This window comes from Lepidochelys kempii, chromosome 1 (genome assembly GCF_965140285.1).
Source record: "Lepidochelys kempii isolate rLepKem1 chromosome 1, rLepKem1.hap1, whole genome shotgun sequence".
Taxonomy (NCBI): Eukaryota; Metazoa; Chordata; order Testudines; family Cheloniidae; genus Lepidochelys; species Lepidochelys kempii.
The window spans coordinates 22,769,167-22,791,165 of record NC_136380.1 but is presented as its reverse complement, the minus strand read 5'-3'; the positions used below and the strand labels follow the sequence as shown (position 1 = coordinate 22,791,165).

The 21,999-nt window shown below is 43.5% G+C and overlaps 1 protein-coding gene across 9 annotated transcripts in view; it reads left to right on the top strand.

Annotated features, from left to right (window-relative positions):
• DLG2 (discs large MAGUK scaffold protein 2) overlaps window positions 1–21,999 on the top strand; it is a 1,468,504-nt gene that overhangs the window by 23,099 nt on the left and 1,423,406 nt on the right. For all 9 annotated transcript variants that reach the window (XM_073336088.2, XM_073336097.2, XM_073336081.2 and 6 more), the window contains exon 2: window positions 3,741–3,872. In XM_073336088.2, coding sequence (XP_073192189.1) covers window positions 3,741–3,872 — 132 coding nt within the window. The remainder of the gene's footprint in view (window positions 1–3,740; window positions 3,873–21,999) is intronic.

Below are 21,999 nucleotides of genomic sequence, written 5' to 3'. Positions count from 1 at the left end.
GAGTTTGTAGAGTTAGACTCTGTTCAGTTTAATGTTTGGCTTGTATTTAGTGTTTTAGTTGAATATGTTAACTTAAAAAGTAGTTACCTTAACATACAAGCTGGGGAAAGGGAGGTGGGGGAGGGTGCCAAAGCTAGGAATTTGAAAGCCTCGGGAAGTTAGACAGTTCCAGTGTGGCATGGATATTGTCCAACATAGGCTTGTGTAGAGTTGGAGATGGATTTTTAGTTGGTCCATTTAATTCATGCAATGGATATTTAAGCCCAGAACCTGTTGGAATTTTAGGTTTATTTATTTAATAGGCTGTTTGGATTTGCTTGAATTTGTTTTCATTGTAAACTTGGAGTAAAATTGATTCATGGCAATCTCAGGAAGGAATGACGATTGCTGGGCTGTTTCATGATCATACATTTATATAGTAAAGTACTCATTTATTTTGGCTGCCAAAATGTAAACTGTCTAATGGTGGGAATATTCTCATTCTCACCCCACATACCCTATGAATCAGTTCTTTATGGAAACCACCACTCAGCCTTTCTTCTGATCTAGTGAATATATTGAAATTCACCTGCTGACATTGTGTTTAATCTGACAGCTTATTATGACAGGTATTGGGGTGCCTTTCTGAACAACCAAACTGCAGTCCAAACAGTCCTACACCATGCCAACATAACTTGAATGTCTTAGCTTTCATGCTGCTCAAACTTTCAAGGTGCTCAGCTCCCTCAGTGTCTGTATAATTGGGAGATGAGGGCATTTAGCACTTTGTAGGAAGTGCGCCATACAATGTAAAAGTCAGGCATATGTTATTTAATACTGTGACAGGGTCGGGCCAGAGGGCTATAGGAGAGTAATAGAAGGCAGATATATTAGCCCCAGGCTAAGTAGGTCCCTTTTCCATGGGTAAGGTAACAGGGAAGGTTCCAGAACAATCAGGAGCCTTCTGGAGACCATTAAGACAGGCTGATTAGAACACCTGCAGCCAATCAAGAAGCTGCTAGAATCAATTAAGGCAGGCTAATCAGGGCATCTGGGTTTTAAAAAGGAGCTCACTTCAGTTTGTGGTGTGCGTGTGAGGAGCTGGGAGCAAGAGGCACTAGGAGCTGAGAGTGAGAACGTGGACTGTTGCAGGACTGAGGTGTATAAGCATTATCAGACACCAGGAGGAAGGTCCTATGGTGAGGATAAAGCAGGTGTTGGGAGGAGGCCATGGGGAAGTAGCTCAGGGAGTTGTAGCTGTCGCACAGCTGTTCCAAGAGGCAATCTAGACAGCTGCATTCCACAGGGTCCTGGGCTGGAACCTGGAGTAGAGGGCGGGCCCGGGTTCCCCCCAAATCCTCCCAACTCCTGGTCAGACACAGGAGGAGTCAAGCTGGACTGTGAGTTCAGAAAAACGGCCAAGCTGAGGGCTGCCGTGAAGCTCCAAGGCGAGCAAATCCGCCAATAAGCGCAAGACCCACCAAGGTAGAGCAGGAACTTTGTCACAGTACTTAATTATGGAAGCACCCAGAGATGCTGAACAAGATTGGGGCTCCATTGTGTTATACAAACACATATGAAGATACAGTCCGTGCCTCAAAGAATTTATAACCGACAAAATTAGACATTAGAGCGAAAATTGTCTCTTGGATCACCAAGTTCATTTTCAGCATCATTACAAATTTCCACATTTGTCATCTTTGTCTTTTCAGAAATACATGGTGTTTGTTGGTGATGGTTTCATGGCCGTTGTTGGCATGTTATAATAGTATCACACATGACATAATTCCAGATGATAACACAGCACTCCACAGACTGATGTACAAACTAAAATAGACATAGGAGTCACTTCATCCACCACTGAATTGCTGCCACTTCTGGGGGAAATGGCAGCAAGTTGTTTAACAGTGCACTGCAACTCTATGCCCCAGTTTAGGTCTGGAAGTTAAAATATTCTATCAAAGCTGGGCAGGGAAATTAGGCAGGCACGTCATTATCTGAGCTGTAATTTGAGCAGATTTAGGGGGTAAATAGCCTGGCTCATATGGAAAGTACTCTGAATAACTTAAAGTAGTCAGAAGCTCAGTTTTTTCATAGAAGCAAAAGACAGCACAACCAGCAGCAGAGTTACGCCAAACTTTGGAATGGACAGAGCAGCAATGACACTTGTACTGACTTAGCACTGATTTTAGAAGCTGTATTCAACCTCTAGACTGCTTCTCACACACATCTGTCCCCAACTGCTTTGCAAACCATGTAGTTATAACTGTACTCCAAACACATTGTAATCCCTTTGCAAAAATATGTGCTTTGTTTGTCACAACACCAAGCCCAGCCAGGTTTCAAACCTTCTTGGTGTTGTCTGGATTGATTAAAAGTGATCTGTTTTAATCAATTATATTTGAAAGGAACTCTTGCTTTCATTAAGCCCAAACCTTCAGACATTGTGAGCATCATAGCTTTATTAGTTGTGCTACAGAAGAATCATATTGCAATAACCTGGGATAATATATAATTACGGAATGAGTGTGTGCAAACTTTGCAGGGCTAGCTGCACCGTTCCCAGAGGAGTGGTACAAACATCTCAGGAATCTTGACACTAGGGGCTTGATTCTCCACTACCTTGCATTTTGTATAGCCATTTACATCTGTGCAGAGTGACTATAAAATGTTGCCATTCTGATCTGGTGACATTTTATACTCACTTCACACTGACTTTGTGTAAATGACTCCACAAGCTGCAGAGCAGTGGAGAATCAGACCCCTTGTTCCTTTAAACTCCCACAGAAAGGCTGGATTCCTATTACTGAGTCAACATATGAGTTCCATTCTGTCATGAAGCACACTTTTTTGCTGGAAAGATGGATGGCAACTTAATGGAGAGAGGGAGTAAATTTCAAATTCTTGGAGCCCTGCCTTCCTTTATGTCCATACTCAGAAGGGAGGGAATCAAGCCTTGTACTTTCAACAATTAAAACACCAAACACTTTCAGCTCTTCTCCAAATATATGTCAGGGCCAGATTTCTTTTTAGCTGCCAATAGTGATTATTGTTTATAATTTTGTATTTTCTGCATAAGTTGTGGTCATGCTCCAATTGAAGGCAGCGACAGCAGGATCAGGTTCATAATTTAAGATTCTGAACACATATGTTTTCAGCCTTGAGATATTCCTAGATTGTTAGAGGTTAAACATTGTTCCATATATCATTGGAAAGGTCGTTTTTGTTTGCATGTCAGATCTCAGATATGCAATAAAGTTTCATGGCACTGATGTCATTTTAATTTGTCTATTTTATCTCCAGTAGTGCAATATAACATAACACTGTGAATCATAGAATCATAGAATCATAGAATATCAGGGTTGGAAGGGACCCCAGAAGGTCATCTAGTCCAACCCCCTGCTCAAAGCAGGACCAATTCCCAGTTAAATCATCCCAGCCAGGGCTTTGTCAAGCCTGACCTTAAAAACCTCTAAGGAAGGAGATTCTACCACCTCCCTAGGTAACGCATTCCAGTGTTTCACCACCCTCTTAGTGAAAAAGTTTTTCCTAATATCCAATCTAAACCTCCCCCACTGCAACTTGAATCGAGTACAAGGCAATCTACAGCCTACATTCTATAGCTTTAGATAGCATTTTTAATGAATGCAGTTTTGCTCTAATTTTGTGAATAGATGACCAAGGGAAATGTCAGTTAATACACTTGAATTTCTATATCTTTTAAGTCAATAAAACAGACTTGTTTAATGATTTATTTTTAGATACCGATCGAGCTTTAGCGCTTCTAGAAGAATATTGTAAAAAGCTAAAGAAACCGGAAGAAGAACAACTGAAAAAAGCCATTAAAAAAGTGATGGGCATCTTTAAGAGCAGCTTATTTCAGGCACTAATAGGTAGGTACCTATGCACAATGCTTTATTTGCTACGGTTAGACTTATGCTTTTGGATGCTGAAGACTTATGGTTGTGTTCATTCTCAGCATCTTGGTTGACCAGCACCTGGTTATATTGTACAAAATGAGCTGACAAAGAGATGACAAGCTGGAACTATTCTTTTAGAGTCTGGGTGGCAAAAATTGCCTAAATATTTTAAACAAACACTTGCTCAGTTATTGGGAAGGGAAATAAGCAGAAAATTCTTTAAATGTTGGAATATAGGTTAGTCATTGCTAAACTGAGTATATTTTCTTTTCTCAGTTTGACTGGAGACTGGGCAAGAGTAGGATAAATTATATTTTTCCATACAAATTTAAAGAGTGAAATCCTGGCCCACTGAAGTGCATAGAAAATTCCCATATACTTCAGTGGGGCCAGATTGTCATCCAAAATCTCTTTGTGACCTTCATGTTTATTTTTAGCAGAAAAAAGGTGGATAAGCAAAGTAATTCAGGAATAATTCAAGAAAAATGCTCGGTGAAACAGTATTCTTCGTCTGCCTCAATGCCAGGTACTTTTGGGCACCATCTGGAGAATGGTTCTGTTTAAAAGCATCTTTTTCGTTAATGTGAATCAAATAAGTCTGATATTGCACAGTTATAATAGGCTTGATAAGGCATCAGTATTTCACAGGTCAATGGACTTCAAGATTCCTCACACATTTGTAAGTAAAAATAGTTACTGATTTAAGTATATGATATGATGGTGTTATTGTGAAGTGATTGAGAATCTAATAGCTTTATGCCTTTACAAGGAGCTACAGTATAGATCTCAAAGTCCTGGCCAGGACTGTGCAGTCATAGAAAGAATTGCTGATTACACTATAGGTCCAAAGTGGAAATGTTGTCTGTGGAGCCAGACTTCCCCAAAGGTTGGGTATATTGGATCCAGAGTGCACGTTTGGCCCAGTATATATCTAGATCCACATTTTCCTATAGACTGGAGGTTTGATTCAGAGCCAACTCTAAGCCATAGCAATGTGTTGAGGGATGATTTATGATTAATCACGGGAAAAGCCGAAACACTCCACATTGATACTCTGCTCTTACAGTTATCAGTGAGGAGGAATGAGGTTCACACACTGTGTCAGTAATTTTGTTGCATTTATGAGGAAGTACAGCACAGTCTGTTTTGCCAATCTATAAACTATTTTACAAATGGAAATAATTAATGGAAAAGCTATTCTACTTTTCAATATTATAGTGTCTCCCCCAAGTCCTTAGAGTGTTTGGTCTTTCTTTATAACATTCTTGTCCTTTTTAATAGATATGTATTTGTTATTAAAATATAAATAAACCTCACAGAATGTATATCAAATGCATTGAAAAATGATCAATATATATGAACTAAAGAACAAAGATGGTTGCGGAAATTTCCTCTTGCTTTTGTATGGTAATGACTAAGAATACGGAAATGTGCATAGCATTAATATACACATTGCTGAAACAATAGTATTTATCCACTAATGAATACTTGAAATTGCTATTTTTGGAACTCCTGTTTCTGCAGTACTTCAAAATAATCCTTTAAAGCCTACTAACTGTGTGTATGTTTTGTGGGGTGGCTATACTTTAACTTTTTGAAGGTGTTCTCGATATCAGACTAAAAAACATACCATTTTGAACAAATGATTAAGTTACATTGCTTTACGTATAAGTACAAGTAAAGTACTGTATAAAAAAAATAATTTGGCAACTAAGGCAATAGATTGAATAGAGCAATATTTCATAAGTAAAAGCTGGTGTTTTAATTTTTATTACTTTTAAATCACTTTCCCTACCACTCCAATACGCTTTTTAATAAAGAGACTTTGGAATGATCATTCATGTTCAGACTCTCTCATCACAGAATTTGTTTTGTTCTTTGATTGGCCTAGTTTCTTGATTGATAAAAATGTGATCTCCCATCAATATTTTAAGTCTGTGAGATGATACTATTATATAATCAATAATGAGGTTTTTTCATAATCGATATTTCAGATAAAATCACTTCAATGACATCTGTTTTAGCCTCCTTTAGTAGTCTGCCCCATTTATCCATGCATTAGATGGCATACAAAGAAACATCCAATGCAGTGCTCCCATTCTCTAGTTCTCTTCTTTTGATAGCTCTGTGTTACTGGCTTCACAGCTTCCTCATAAATATGAAATAATTTTGTTATTGGCTTACATTTTCAAAAGTGACTAATGATCTGGCATGGCTCAATTTTTGGGGGCCCAACTTGAGACATCTTACAGGGGGCTGATTTTCAGAGTGGGTGCTTAGCACTTTCCAAAAGTCAGACTCCTTTAAGGTGCTTCAAGTTGAGCATTTACAAACTGAGGCACCTACTCACTTTTGAAAAATTAGGTTGTAGTAAATAAAGCACAATAGGGTTTTCTTACCGAACCATTAACTGGAACACTTTTGGATGCAAACATTCACACATTGAGTCGTACTAGTAGTAATTACTGGATGGGCCCAATTCAGCTTTATGTAAGCCCTACAACTAGGGTAGCCAGATATCCAGATTTTATAGGGACAGTCCCGATATTCAGGCTCTGTTTTATATAGATGTCTATTACCCCCTCACCCTGCCCCATCCCAATTTTTCACACTTGCTGTCTGGTTGCCCTACCTACAACTTCAGTGGAGTTCTGCTCACTTAAGGCCCTCTGAGTTTAATTTTGTAAGCTGTTCACATGTATGAAGTGATTGCATCGCATTTTGTTCTAGTTGCCTCCAAAATGCCTTCCAAACAACTAAAGCTTCCCTCAAATAACTGGTAACAAGAATAGATGAGAAAGGATCAAATATACTTAGAGCTAACTTTGGGCACCTAAGCTAGAGTGTCCATTTCATTCTTGAGTACCCAAGTTCCTATATGAGCCCTCAGATGTGTAGCTAGCTATGTGATTTACTGTGGGGATCCATGTTTAAAGTGTGCACTCAACATCTACAGAGCATTATTCATCTTCAGTGCATTTTAGAAACATTAACTAATTATTCCCAAATTGGAAAGGAACAGGAGGAAAAAAGTGGCTGTTCTGGAAAAAGTACCATGGTTTCTTTTTTCATAGAAATATTCTAAACAAACCAAAAGATGGCTGAATTGAGACCTGAAAATGCTACTCACATGTAAGTCAAAGATCCGTGAATGATTTATAAAAAGATTAATGCTGGATTGGCCATTTAAGTTTTAATTCTGGCCCCAAACCATCCCCCATTCTCTGCAGGCGGCTCATATCTTAGACTTCCTATTGATGTTGCTAAATTTAAGTAGCAGTTGCTAAGGGGCACATTCTCAAAGAGATGTGTGGCGCTGCAATCTCAAGAGTCCTGTTAGAGTCAAGTAGCCCAAATACAATGCTTTTAAAACTTCACTCTAAGATGCTAACAGAAAAAATAATAAATCTCTCAGAGAAGAGGAGGGGGGAAGTGGAGAGGAAGGAGGAGGAATACCATTTAGAAACCTACATTTCTTTAAGTTAGTTCTAAATTATTCTCTCAACAGAGACTATGTCCAGTAGTTCCTTTTCCAGCTTGGTACAGCAAGAGCAGTTTGGAATGTTTTTTTGCCTTTCCTGCAGTCCATGGAAGTTTCCACTGCAATAACGTTTGTGGAACCTTGGGGCCCTGTTTCATTGTGGCACACTGCTGTAATCTGGGTTTTTAATTTTAAGAAGAGAATCTGCAAGGAAAAGGGAATAATGATTAGACTGATCCTCATTTTAACTGTTTAGATCCAAATGTAATATGTACCTCTTTGATTGGGTCCTTCCCCCAGTGGCAGCATCTCCCTCAGACTGAATCATGGTGGGGCAAATTGCTGGGGAAAGCATGCTTGCAAGAGGAAAAAAGAAATGCCATGAGATAGGGAAGAGGTAGAGAAGGAAGGATAAAAATAATAATTACAAATATATAACCACCGGTAGATAGGGGAGACAGTGAAATGATAGCCCTTTGTAGTCATGCTGCATGCTCATTGTCATATGCATTCTGAGGTCAGAGGAAACAATAATATTGTGATAGGAAGTAGCACATGAAGAAATGATGGGGATCTAACTTACATAATTAGGGTGAGAAAAATACACAAACCCAATTATTGGTACGATTCTTATCAAAGGTCAGATCCTCAGCTGAAGTAAGTTGGGGTAGCTCCATTGACTTCAGTGAATTACATTGATTAACATCACCTGTCTGGTCCTAATTTATGCTAGTTCAGAATTTGTTCTGGTATTACTGTAAATGTGTAGATATGTGCGAGAGAAGTGGAATAAAGCCACTAATTAATAAGAACAAAGGAAAGATTTACAGTACCTCAGAAAGTCATGCTTCTTATCTATATTACAGTAGCACTCAAAATGGACTGGGCATTGTGTATGGACACAATGGACATGTAGGGAGAAGTGGTTCTAGCTCCAAAGAGTGTACAATCTAAAAAGATAAAACATGGACAGAGGGTAGGGGGAAAGGCATACAAGCAGAGTGGTTAGGGTGATGATGGATGTATATTGAGTGTGCCCCTCTGCTGCACCATTATTCATCTCAGACTTAATTCATCTACAGACCCAGATTATTTTAATTATTGTGTTCACAAGTTTTTATTTTATTTTATTTTTTTCAAACTCACTACAAAAACTCACTGGTTAAACCAAGCACCTGTCCATATCCTGCCTCAGCCTACCCTCCCTACACCTCCCTGCCAAGAACCTTTCTCCTCCTTCTGAGCAAGTACCCATGCTGTCAATAACTGAGGAATTCAAGTCACTACAGATGTCAGAGGAGTCCTTGGGGTAATGCCGACCACTTTGACCTTCCTGAATCTACTGTGCTGCCTGATGAGTCTCTGGGCTCTTGGGAGCTGGGCCTGCCCTTGTATGTGCATGTGTAGGTAGAATCCTGCCCCATGTGCTGACTGAAGGGGTGAGGTGCACTGGGCCCTAGTGCCCCTGAGTTCCACTGGAGGTGGGGGTGGGGGTGGGGCTTGTCTTCATGATCTCCTCCCCTGCTCCTGCCATGCACCTTCAGGCTAATACACCTGGGGACAGTTTCAATACTCAACCTACAGCTCCACTGATTTAGCCCCTAGTTCATTTCCCCCCTCTATTTAGTAACTACCCTCCTCCTCCTCACACCTCTGTCACCCAACAGTCAAACACCTAACCCCACAAAACAACTCACAGAGAATAGAATGGCCAGCAGTTTTGGAGCTCCTGAAGTTGTAAAGGCACTATCCCTGGTGTTGCTAAGAAAATATTGGGGACTGGTGGGGCCACATGCCCCCAAAGTCCTGCCTCTTTAGGCACTGGAAGCCAAAGAGATGCTTTGCTATACTCTCCTCCTTGTCAGACATGAAACATATTCCTCATTTTCTATAGCCTTTATCTTCAACTGTAGATCTTCATCTTTAACTATAGATAGATTGTATCTGTAGAAGGACAAAAGCCAAATGTACTGAGCTTTTATAGAAGAGAGGTGCATATTTGGTATGTATTATGTTCATATACAGTACCTTATCTATGTCTGACAGTCTTTGTTATTTGTGGATGCAAGTCTTTCTGTGCAAAAATATTAAATCTAATCATCTGGTCATCTGAGAACTCTTCCTGAACATTTTCTTAAGTTTTATTCTTTATGTAGTCTTTATCAGTTTTCATGATGCAGTACATACAGTTTCCTACAATTTATTTCTAAAAATTTCTGCTATACATTTATCTGGACTTCATTTCATTAAGAAAAGTGCATGATTTTACAGCTTAGAAGGCTGTTCTGGTGAATGAGAATAGATTGAAGAGGTTTATGTGAGTGGTTGCTTTTTGTGTGGATTCATCTCTATAAAACATCATTTTGTTTCTACCAGGAATTAAAGTGCCACAAATAGCTATAATCATCTTATGGAGTATTAAGTAAAAACTAATCTCTGTCAGTTTTTCTAAAACGTGGATAAACCTGGCTTCTGGATGATGACACATTTCCCGGGGACTTTTATACTGTGCCTTATCTTTTTTGCTGATGCTTGGGTAACTTCCCCTGCATTTTAAATTATTCTTAGGAATATTGTAAGCTAAAATCTGCATTTTCTTTGTTTCTGTTACACCGTTTTCACATAATAGTATAGATGTTATAACACTGCCTGTTTTAAAAGCTGCTGTAAATGCGCTCCTAAGGGTTTTACAATTTGCTGGTTATCTGTGATGCAATCCACATCTATAGGCTTAGGGTGCTATGTCATTATTCTAAAAAGAGGGGGTTTGCTATTTAGACCCCTGACATTGTTCAGCTTACTTTATTAAACCCTGTTATAAACAATTCTTCTTTAAAGAACAACCATATCTGTCAAATCAAGATATAAAGGAGGTCAGATTCTTGTCCTGCTATTACATATTGTAATTTCCCACTCCATCACAAGTGTTTGTTTAATTTAAATGGCATGTGTAATGTGGTTCTCTAGTCAATGGAGAATTAATATGTGACCATCCAAGAATTTATGTACCTCTTGGCAGTCTTTCTATTTGTTGTGGAAGGTTTCTATTTGTTGTGGAGGGTTTATTCCCTCCTTCTGTAAGAAAGGAGAAGCACAGAAGGAGGGAATAAAACATAAGAACTGAGTGTTGTGACATGACTACCATGACATTTTAATTAAGATTAAGTTAGGAGATTTTAAAACAGGAAAAACATTTATTTTTGAAACCATAATCAAATCTAAAAATCAGGGGTTTTACTCAGACTTTCAGGGTTTTTTTGGAGAGGAGTTGGGAGGTGAGATCTTCATATAAAGTCCAATCCTGAAAGATTTCTGACCAGAAGACCTTAAGAAAATTGTAACTTTGTGGAAATAGGGAGTCTTAAATATAGTTGGCACTGATGTGTATGTATGTGGAGAGGGATTCAAACAGGGCAGTCACATGTTCAAATGAGGAGCAAGGAGGAAGACTTTCACTGCACCTTTTTGTGTAGACTGCATGGGGGGCTGGATGTTAGGTCAGAGGGAAGCATGTCATATGTGCCAAGGCAGGATGTAATGGATGCCTGAAAAAGCAGGGAGGATGGAAAGAAAGAAAGGGATGAATCTCAGAGGTACTGAAGAAAGTATTGGCAGAATTTGAGTATGGCCTGGTTGTGTGAAAAGGAGGAACTGGAAATAACCAAACTGCAGGCCTGAGTGATGAGGAGAATGGTGTTGCTGTTGACAGAGATAGAAAAGGGAGGAAGTGGTGAGGATTTGAGAGGGAAGACGAGGAGCTTGATTAGCCAAGTTAAGTTTAAAGTAATGACACATCTTCTCAGAGAAGATGTCAGAAAGACAGGATGAGATTGGATGGAAGGAGACAGGTCAGGGTGGAGACGTGGATTTGTGAGGCATTGGTGTGCATGAATGAGATGGGGTGTGTGACACTACACCCCATATTTTTCATAGTAATATTATTATGATATGAGTATGGCATGATTATGATGTATTTCATGTAAGATATGGCATGTGAGATATAATTGAAAATGTTATGATTTAGTGAATATGATTATCCTATTTGTATGCATGTATCATTTTTGTATCTGAAGTTAGAAATATGGACTTGTGTATCTGTATTTCATGTAGTTATTCCTGGTCAATGCCCACTAGACAAAAGGCTCTCTAAATGGGAAGGGCCCATTCAAGTTGGATGGCCCATCAGGGGAACATTTAGCTCACAATGAACCGTGGACGTTATAACCTAGGGCAAAAAGCTGTTGTATATTCTCTCTCCAGATTGAGGGAGGGGGCGAATTTTATGAGCTTACGCTGTACAGATCTGTGCGCAGTGCAAAATGGTATAATTTTGGGATTACGCTCCAGAGGGGACTGTGCTCTTGAGCAGCTGGACAGTTCCTTAGCTGTAGCCTCCTCATGCAGAGCTGATTACAGCAGCCTGTAAGTACTGCAGCTGGGTGTGTCCCTACCTGTGTGTATGCTGGTAAAAAAGCAAGTTGGAGAGCTTGGCAACTCATCACAGCACCATAGTGTGAGAGGGAACCCAGGCTGGTGGGTCAAGGGGGGTTCAGTGGCACCCCAGTTGCAGGTGGAACCCCAGGAGGGGGAACCCATGACAGGGCATACAGGAAGAACAGCAGTGGACCAGTGACAGAGCCTTGGGGTACTCCCACAAGACGTGGATAAGAGAGGAGGAACATGCGCCGAAAGAAGTGCTGAAGGAATAATCAGAGAGATAGGAAGAAAACCAGGACAGGACAGTATCTGAAAAGTCCAGGGGTGACAAGATACAGTATTGCCAATCCCAGGCATTCGAAAATCGTCACTTGGGCCAAGAACATAAGAACATAAGAATGGCCATATTGAGTCAGACCAAAGGTCCATCTAGCTCAGTATCTTGTCTTCTGACAGTGGCCAATGCCAGGTGCTCCAGAGGGAGTTAACAAAACAGGTAGTCATCAAATGATCCATCCCCTGTCGCCCATTCCCAGCTTCTGGCAAACAGCATCCCTGCCCATCCTGGCTAATAGCCATTGATGGACCTGTCCTCCATGAATTTATCTAATTCTTTTTTGAACCCTGCTATGGTCTTGGCCTTCACAACATCCTCTGGCAAAGAATTCCACAGGTTGACTATGTGCTGTGTGAAGAAATACTTCCTTTTGTTTGTTTTAAACCTGCTGCCTATTAATTTCAGTTGGTAACCCTTAGTTCTTGTGTTTTGAGAAGGAGTAAATAACATTTCCTTATTTACTTATAGACCTCTATCATATCCCCCCTTAGTCATCTCTTTCCAAGCTGAAAAGTCCCAATCCTATTAATCTCTCTTCATACAGAAGCTGTTCCGTACCCCTAATCATTTTTGTTGCTCTTTTCTGAATCTTTTCCAATTCCAATATATCTTTTTTAAGATGGGGCGAATGAGATGATCTGCATGCAGTATACAGGATATGGGCATACCATGGATTTATAGAGGGGCATTATGATATTTTCTGTCTTATTATCTATCCCTTTCTTAATGATTCCTAACATTCTGTTGGCTATTTTGACTGCTGCTGCATATTGAGTGGATGTTTTTAGAGAACTATCCACAATGACTCCAAGATCTCTCTCTTTAGTGGTAACCGCTAATTTAGATTCTATTATTTTAAATGTATAGTTGGGATTATGTTTTCCAACGTGCATGTGATGGGGCAGCTGCCCCACACTGGCTGGCAAAGGGTTAATAGCAGCCCTTGGAGAGGCTGTGCAGAACCCAACCAATCAGAGGAAGGCTTAGAAGCAGCCAGTCAGGGCCAGGCTGGGCCCTATAAAAGGGGCTGCAGGGCAGAGAGGAGCTCTCTGGAGCTTGAGGAAGAAGGACTGGCTGCCTGTTGAGAGAAGTACCTGGCCAGAGCAGTACTGGACAGGGTCAGGGGAATAAGCGGAGCTCCAGCCTGGCTGGCTTCCAGAATGAGGCTTTCGTGCAGTGACTGAGTAGGTGATGGGGCTATGGGAAAGTGGCCTAGGGAAAGCAGGTAGTGGCAGAGGGGAAGGAGAGGCAGTGAGCGACTGCCAGCTATAGGGTTGCTAGATCGGGGCCCAGAGTAGCAGGCAGGCCTGCCCCTCCCTTTGCCCCACTGGCCGCTGAGGGAAGTGGCCAGCCAAAGGACTGCAGTTTGCCATTGAGTGAGGGGCTGCAGTTTGCCACTGCAGCGAGAGGCCAGGTGAAGGACTGCCAGTTCCCCTGGAAGGACACCACGGTCCGGGAGCGACGCGGGTTCCCACAGACAGCGGAGATGGTGGAGAAGCAGTGACAGAGAGTGAGACACCACCAGAGGGGGGTGCCCTGCTGATGGACAGAGCTAATTCCCGTAGCAACCAGCAGGAGTTGCCACGGTGGTGAGCACAACCCTGTACAGTGTATTACTTTGCATTATCAACATTGAAATCATAAGATCATCTTAAATTATGAGATTTTAAAAAATAATAATACAGTTTGGGTTGTTTTCATTTGCCTTTTGGTTTCTAGGCTGTTAGGGTGCATTGGAATCACATTTTCAAGCTTTGCTCCACAAACATGAGGGCTAGAAATTTACTTTTTCAGTTAGATGATTTTTCATGTACTCACATGACTTCAGGAGCCAGGGTTTCCAGAAAAACACTAAATATCATGAGACTCAGGATAAAATGAGAGAGTTGGCAACACTGATAGATGTCAAGATGGAGAGGATGATTGACAATGACCTTATTAAGGTGGTGATGATGAGAGCTGTTTGGAAATTTTGTGATGGAACATGTCTTCATGGGGAAATTGCGATTTTGTCAAAATCCAAACATTCCAGGGCTCCAGAGCTTCTAGGCCCCTTGGTCCACAGACAGGGACTCCCTGGGCTACCTCTGTAGGGGAATCCCCAGAGTCAGGGCAGCTTCTCTGTTTGTTTAGGAAATAAAAAGGAAATGTCTCAATTTTTTTTCAAAAAAAAATTTTTTTTTCTACTTTGCATTCTGAATTGGGCTGTAAACTCTGTGTTGGAATTTTCTGTGGAATAGAAATTCCAAGTTTCAACCAGCTGTAGTAGTGACCCCAGCAGACACCAGAATGACTGTGAATCGAGAGAAAGGCCTCGTCTGTACTACAAAGTTAGGTCAAAGTAAGCTGCCTTGTGTCATCCTAGTTGTTCATGTGTCTACACTTAATTTGTCTCCTGCCTGTAAATGCCCTGGTGTAGCGATGCAGTAATACTACCTCCCTAGGCGGCACTGAGCCTTGGTTAAGTACTGAGGTTGATGTAGAGAGAGTTTAGATACTGTGTTACCTCTGTTAATCCTAAATCCTCCAGCAGCTGTCCCACAATGCCTGACAATGACTGCTCTGATCATAGTTGTAAATTCCACTGCTCAGGGGTCTCAGAGACCAGAAAGCCCCTCCACTCCCCTGCACTTCAAAACCCTGCAATTTTTGAAATGCCTTTTCCTGATTGTTCAGCTTGGTGAGCCACATCCAGCAACTCTCCATTGTTGTGTACAACTGTCTAGCTGACCATGCCAGCTACAGACTCCAGACATGATCCAGCCTCAAGTAGACAGGAGATATTGGATCTCCTAGGACTATGGGAGTGGAGTCTTCGTAGGAACAGCTACAGACAAGCCATAGAAATGTGGACATCTATGAGCAGACTGCATGGGGGATATAGGAAAGGGGACCAGCAGCCTTGCCTGGTGATGGCAGAGGAACTGCAGGCTTCTCAGAAGGCAATCCTATGGGGTGGAGTGGCTGGGTGGCCGGAGGCCCCCCCACCGCGTTCTTGGGCGTCTGGGTGAGGAGGCTATGGAACTTGGGGAGGAGGGCAGTCGGTTACACAGGGGCTGTAGCAGCAGTCTGTGCTCCTGCTTCCTTCCCTTCACCTCAACCATATGCTGGAGCATATGAGTTTGATCCCCCAGCAGCCTGAGCATTGACTCCTGCCTTCTTTCAGCAAGCTGACGCCATCTACCATCTTCAGCCCGCCACTTCTCCTTGCGGTCATATTGTGTTTCCCTCCACTCTGAGATCCTGCGTCCATGTATTTTGCTGTGCTCTGTCAATGTGGGAGGACAGCATGAAGTCAGAGAACATTTCATCGCGAGTGCGGTTTTTTTCGCCTTCTAATCTTCACTAGCCTCTGGGAAGGAGAAACATATGCAGCTGGTGGAGGGGAAAAAAGGGAGAGTGGTAGTTAAAAAGACACATTTTATAGAACAATGGGTACACTCTTTCACGGTAAACCTTGCTGTTAACATTACATAGCACATGCGCTTTCATTACAAGGTCGCATTTTGCCTCTTATTGAGGGTATGCCGGTTTGGTGTGAGAGATCACTCACGCAGGGCTGGGCAAGAGAATTCGACTTGGAGGCAGCCATGGTAAGCCACAGTCTTTTGGCTTCTTTAACCTTCACAACATGTGGGACTGGTTTCAAACAGCAGCGCCCTCATTTCCCATATGAAGTAGCTGTTGGGTTGGCCATTAAAAATGGATAGGCAATTTAAAAGGAGGGGCTACAGTTTCCGGGTTCACGTGCAGCAGAAACACAACGAACGCCCCCCCGCCCCCAATACTCTGGGATGATGGCTTCACCCCTTCCCCCACCGCGTGGCTAACAGTGGGGAAGATTTCTGTTCAGCCACAGGCAAACAGCCCGGCAGAAACGGGCACCTCTGAATGTCCGCTTACTAAAACCACCGTATTTCAACCAGGTGACCATGAATGATATCACTCTCCTGAGGGTAACACAGAGATAAAGAATGGATGTTGTTTGAATGCCAGCAAACACCAGGACCATACACTGCAATGCTTTGTTCTGCAATGATTCCCCACAATGTGCTACTGGCCTGGTGTAGTAAAGTGTCCTACCATGAAGGATGGAATAAGGCTGCCCTCCCCAGAAACCTTTTGCAAAGGCTTTGGGAATACATCCAGGAGAGCTTTATGGAGATGTCCCTGGAGGATTTCCGCTCCATCCCCATACATGTTAATAGACTTTTCCAGTAGCTGTACTGGCCGCGAATGCCAGGGCAAATTAATAATTAAATACACTTGCTTTTAAACCATGTATAATATTTACAAAGGTACACTCACCAGAGGTCCCTTCTCCGCCTTCAGGGTTCGGGAGCCCGCCTTGGGTGGGTTCGGGGGGGGTACTGGGTCCAGGTCCAGGGTGATAAACAGATCCTGGCTATTGGCGAAACCGGTTTCTCTGCTTCCTTGCTGTGAGCTATCTACAACCTCCTCATCATCATCCTCCTCGCCCCCAAAACCCGCTTTTGTGTTGCCTCCCACTCCTTGGGCGGAGTCAAAGCACAGGGTTGGGGTAGTGGTGGTTGCACCCCCTAGAATGGAATGCAGCTCATCATAGAAGCGGCATAGAAGGGGCTCTGAACCGAAGCGGCCGTTTGCCTCTCTGTTTTTTTGGTAGGCTTGCCTGAGCTCCTTAATTTTCACGCGGCACTGCTGTGAGTCCCTGTTATAGCCTCTGTCCTTCATGCCATTGGAAATTTTTTCAAATATTTTGGCATTTCGTCTTTTCGAATGGAGTTCTGCCCAGCATAGATTCGTCTCCCCATACAGCGATCAGATCCTGTACCTCCCCTTTGGTCCATGCTGGAGCTCTTTGGCGATTCTGGGACTGCATGGTCTTTTGTGATGATGAGCTCTGCACAGTGACCTGTGCAGGTGAGCTCACCATGCTGGCCAAACAGGAAATGAGATTCAAAAGTTTGTGGGCCTTTTCCTGTATACCTGGCCAGTGCATCTGAGTTGAGAGCACTGTCCATAGCGGTCACAACTGAGCACTCTGGGATAGCTCCCAGAGGCCAATACCATCTCATTGTGTCCTCAGTACCCCAAATTCGACCCAGCAAGGCCGATTTCAGCGCTAATCCCCTCGTCGGGGATGGAGTAAAGAAATCAATTTTAAGAGCCCTTTAAGTCGAAAAAAAGGGCTTCGTCTTGTGGACAGGTGAAGGGTTAAATTGAAATAATGCTGCAAAATTCGACCTAAACTCATAGTATAGACCAGGCCTTGTTGAAAACTTTAGGGGAGCAAGTGAAGAGAGTTCTGAATCTTAACTTTTGTTTCTCATTGTGACTAGTGACAATGGTACCTCTGTGTGTTTTATCTGTAGCTGCTGCTGTTGCAGCCTTGATGGTTTCCCCATCCACATCTGTGGAATGCCTGAGTTAGATAATGAGGAGAAAGAAGAGGACTTGGGATGACATGTTCAATGAGATCATGCAAGCCAGTGCTGCATCAGACCTGGAGCAGAGGGCCTGGAATATGAATATTACAGACAGCCTGGAGAAGAAAAGAGTGGATAGGAGAAAAGCCTACCAGGAAAAGGAGAGGGAGATGAACCCAGACATAATGGGGTTTCTCTGGCAGCAAAAACAGATGTTGCAGACTCTTGTGGACCTACAAGGTTGAACAGTCACAGGCTCACCTCCCTTTGCAGTTAATCGAAAACTGCAGTACAGAACCTTCATACATGCCCCCTCTACTTTCCATGTGGTATTAGGGGGCCACATCCCTACCACTCCACCCCAAGGAATATGAAGGACTACCACAGCTTCACATACACTGGCCTGTGAAATCCATGGTCTCTGTATGTGTGTCTAAAATGGATATGAATGTTTTTTCTTCATAAGTTCAGTTCCATTAATTTATTAAGTTGTTAGGGGGCTTATTCCTTCACCCACTTACTTCCCTGGTCCTTCTCGCATGAACAGAAAGCAACAATACCCGAAGTCCAAAGGTGCAAACAATTCGATGTTTATTGGGTGAACTTCCAGCAAGCATGATTCCAGTTTCCTTCCTTAGTATCCTCCTTCCCAGCTCTGACACCACAGAGCCTTACACCTGTGTCCCGGTTCCCATTCCTACCCTTAGCCAAACATGATTCCAACTTCCTTACTCCCATTCCCTGTTCCCATTTCCCCCTTTAGCAAAACATAATTCCAATTTTCTTACCCCCATTCCCTGTTCCCATGTCCTCCACCCACTCCCACCCACACCCACCCACTTCCTCATTGACTACAGATTATATAGTAAAACTTGAGTTCTGCTTAGCTATACCTTAACCAATCATTTTCCTGAAATTTAACTAACCAATCCTAACATATTGTAACATGATTATGTAACCAATTATATCCCACCACCTTAATTAGTTTACACCCAGCAAAATTAATTATACAGCAGACAGGAATAATCACAGAACCAGACAGAGATTATACAGACAAACAATAGCAAAGTGGGAACTATAATGACAAGACAATACAGAAGTGAGGATTTCACATCCCAGCTATTGATAAGTGAGTTCTTGCCAGACAGGATGCTATCAAACTAAGCCCTGGTCTACACTAGGACTTTAGGTCGAATTTAGCAGCGTTAAATCGATGTAAACCTGCACCCGTCCACACAATGAAGCCCTTTATTTCGACTTAAAGGGCTCTTAAAATCGATTTCCTTACTCCACCCCTGACAAGTGGATTAGCGCTTAAATCGACGTTGCCGGCTCGAATTTGGGGTACCGTGGACACAATTCGATGGTATTGGCCTCCGGGAGCTATCCCAGAGTGCTCCATTGTGACCGCTCTGGACAGCACTCTCAACTCAGATGCACTGGCCAGGTAGACAGGAAAAGAACTGCGAACTTTTGAATCTCATTTCCTGTTTGGCCAGCGTGGCAAGCTGCAGGTGACCATGCAGAGCTCATCAGCACAGGTGACCATGATGGAGTCCCAGAATCGCAAAAGAGCTCCAGCATGGACCGAACGGGAGGTACGGGATCTGATCGCTGTTTGGGGAGAGGAATCCGTGCTATCAGAACGCCGTTCCAGTTTTCGAAATGCCAAAACCTTGGTCAAAATCTCCCAGGGCATGAAGGACAGAGGCCATAACAGGGACCCGAAGCAGTGCCGCGTGAAACTGAAGGAGCTGAGGCAAGCCTACCAGAAAACCAGAGAGGCGAACGGCCGCTCCGGGTCAGAGCCCCAAACATGCCGCTTCTATGATGAGCTGCATGCCATTTTAGGGGGTTCAGCCACCACTACCCCAGCCGTGTTGTTTGACTCCTTCAATGGAGATGGAGGCAATACGGAAGCAGGTTTTGGGGACGAAGAAGATGATGATGATGATGATGAGGTTGTAGATAGCTCACAGTAAGCAAGCGGAGAAACCGGTTTTCCCGACAGCCAGGAACAGTTTCTCACCCTGGACCTGGAGCCAGTACCCCCCGAACCCACCCAAGGCTGCCTCCTGGACCCAGCAGGCGGAGAAGGGACCTCTGGTGAGTGTACCTTTTAAAATACTATACATGGTTTAAAAGCAAGCATGTGAAAGGATTACTTTGCCCTGGCATTCGCGGTTCTCCTAGATGTAGTCCTAAAGCCTTTGCAAAAGGTTTCTGGGGAGGGCAGCCTTATTGCGTCCTTCATGGTAGGACACTTTACCACTCCAGGCCAGTAACACGTACTCAGGAATCGTTGTAGAACAAAGCATTGCAGTGTATGTTTGCTGGCATTCAAACAACATCCGTTCTTTATCTCTCTGTGTTATCCTCAGGAGAGTGAGATATAATTCATGGTCACCTGGTTGAAATAGAGTGCTTTTCTTCAGGGGACACTCAGAGGAGCCCATTCCTGCTGGGCTGTTTGCCTGTGGCTAAACAGAAATGTTCCCCGCTGTTAGCCACAGGGAGGGGGGAAGGTTGAGGGGGTAGTCACGCGGTGGGGGGAGGCAAAATGCGACCTTGTAACGAAAGCACATGTGCTATGTATGTAATGTTAACAGTAAGGTTTACCCTGAAAGAGTGTAGCCACTGTTTTATAAAATGTGTCTTTTTAAATACCGCTGTCCCTTTTTTTTTCTCCACCAGCTGCATGTGTTTCAATGATCACAGGATCTTCTCCTTCCCAGAGGCTAGTGAAGCTTAGAAAGAAAAAAAAAAACGCACTCACGATGAAATGTTCTCCGAGCTCATGCTGTCCTCCCACACTGACAGAGCACAGACGAATGCATGGAGGCAAATTATGTCAGAGTGCAGGAAAGCACAAAATGACCGGGAGGAGAGGTGGCGGGCTGAAGAGAGTAAGTGGCGGGCTGAAGACAGGGCTGAAGCTCAAATGTGGCGGCAGCGTGATGAGAGGAGGCAGGATTCAATGCTGAGGCTGCTGCAGGACCAAACCAGTATGCTCCAGTGTATGGCTGAGCTGCAGCAAAGGCAGCTGGAGCACAGACTGCCACTGCAGCCCCTCTGTAACCAACCGCCCTCCTCCCGAAGTTCCATAGCCTCCACACCCAGACGCCCAAGAACGCTGTGGGGGAGCCTCCGGCCAACCAGCCACTCCACCACGGAGGATTGCCCAAAAAAAAGAAGGCTGTCATTCAATAAATTTTAAAGTTGTAAACTTTTTAAAGTGCTGTGCTTAAAGTGCTGTGTGGCATTTTCCTTCCCTCCTCCACCATCCCTCCTGGGCTACCTTGGTAGTCATCCCCCTATTTGTGTGATGAATGAATAAAGAATGCATGAATGTGAAGCAACAATGACTTTATTGCCTCTGCAAGCGGTGATTTCGCAGCCACTGGGAATCGTCCCAGACCTGCAACACTATGCGGTCCCACCAGTCTGTGCTTGTTTCCCGAGCCCAGAATCGGCGTTCCACAGCATGAACCTGCCCCATTAGCACCATGATGCATGCATTGGCAGGGCCCATGCTTTCAGAGAAATCTGTGTCCATGTCCTGATCACTCACGTGACCGCGCTGACGTCGCCTCCTCGCCCGGTATCGCTTTGCCAGGTTCCGGTGCTGCATATACTGCTGGATAATGTGTGTGGTGTTTAATGTGCTCCTAATTGCCAAAGTGAGCTGAGCGGCCTCCATGCTTGCCTTGGTATGGCGTCCGCACAGAAAAAAGGCGCGGAACGATTGTCTGCCGTTGCTCTGACGGAGGGAGGGGCGACTGACGACACGGCTTACAGGGTTGGCTTCAGGGAGCTAAAATCAACAAAGGGGGTGTCTTTACATCAAGGAGTATTTCAGGCAGGACTTCACGGAGGGTTCCAATAAGAAATGGTGCACCTAAGTTATCGTTCTTATTGGAACAAGGAGGTTAGCCTGGCCTCTGATTGATACATGGCTAGATTTACCTCGCTGCACCTTCTCTGTGAGTGACTGCAGTGTGACCTAGAGGAATGAGTCCCCTAGACAGGGGAGGAGGCAAATGAGTACAAAACAAATCTGGTCTATTTCTTGTTTTGACCCACTCCATCTATCTTTTACATCTTTGGCTGGCAGCAGACGGTGCAGAAGGACTGCATGCCATCCACATCTCATGGCTGCTCGGCAGAAGATGGTACAGTACGACTGCTAGCCATCCTCATCTCTTGCCTGCCTGGCAGAAGATGGTACAATATGACTACTAGCAATCCTCATCTCCTGCCTGCCTGGCAGAAGATGGTACAGTACGACTGCTAGCAGTCCGTATCGCCTGCCCGCTCACCATAAGACGGTTCAATAGGACTGACTGCAGGACTAAAGAGAATGACCTGGTCAAGTCACTCCAAATTTAGTCCCTGCGCCCATGTCTGTCCAGGCGCTCCCAGCCGACGTGGCCAGGA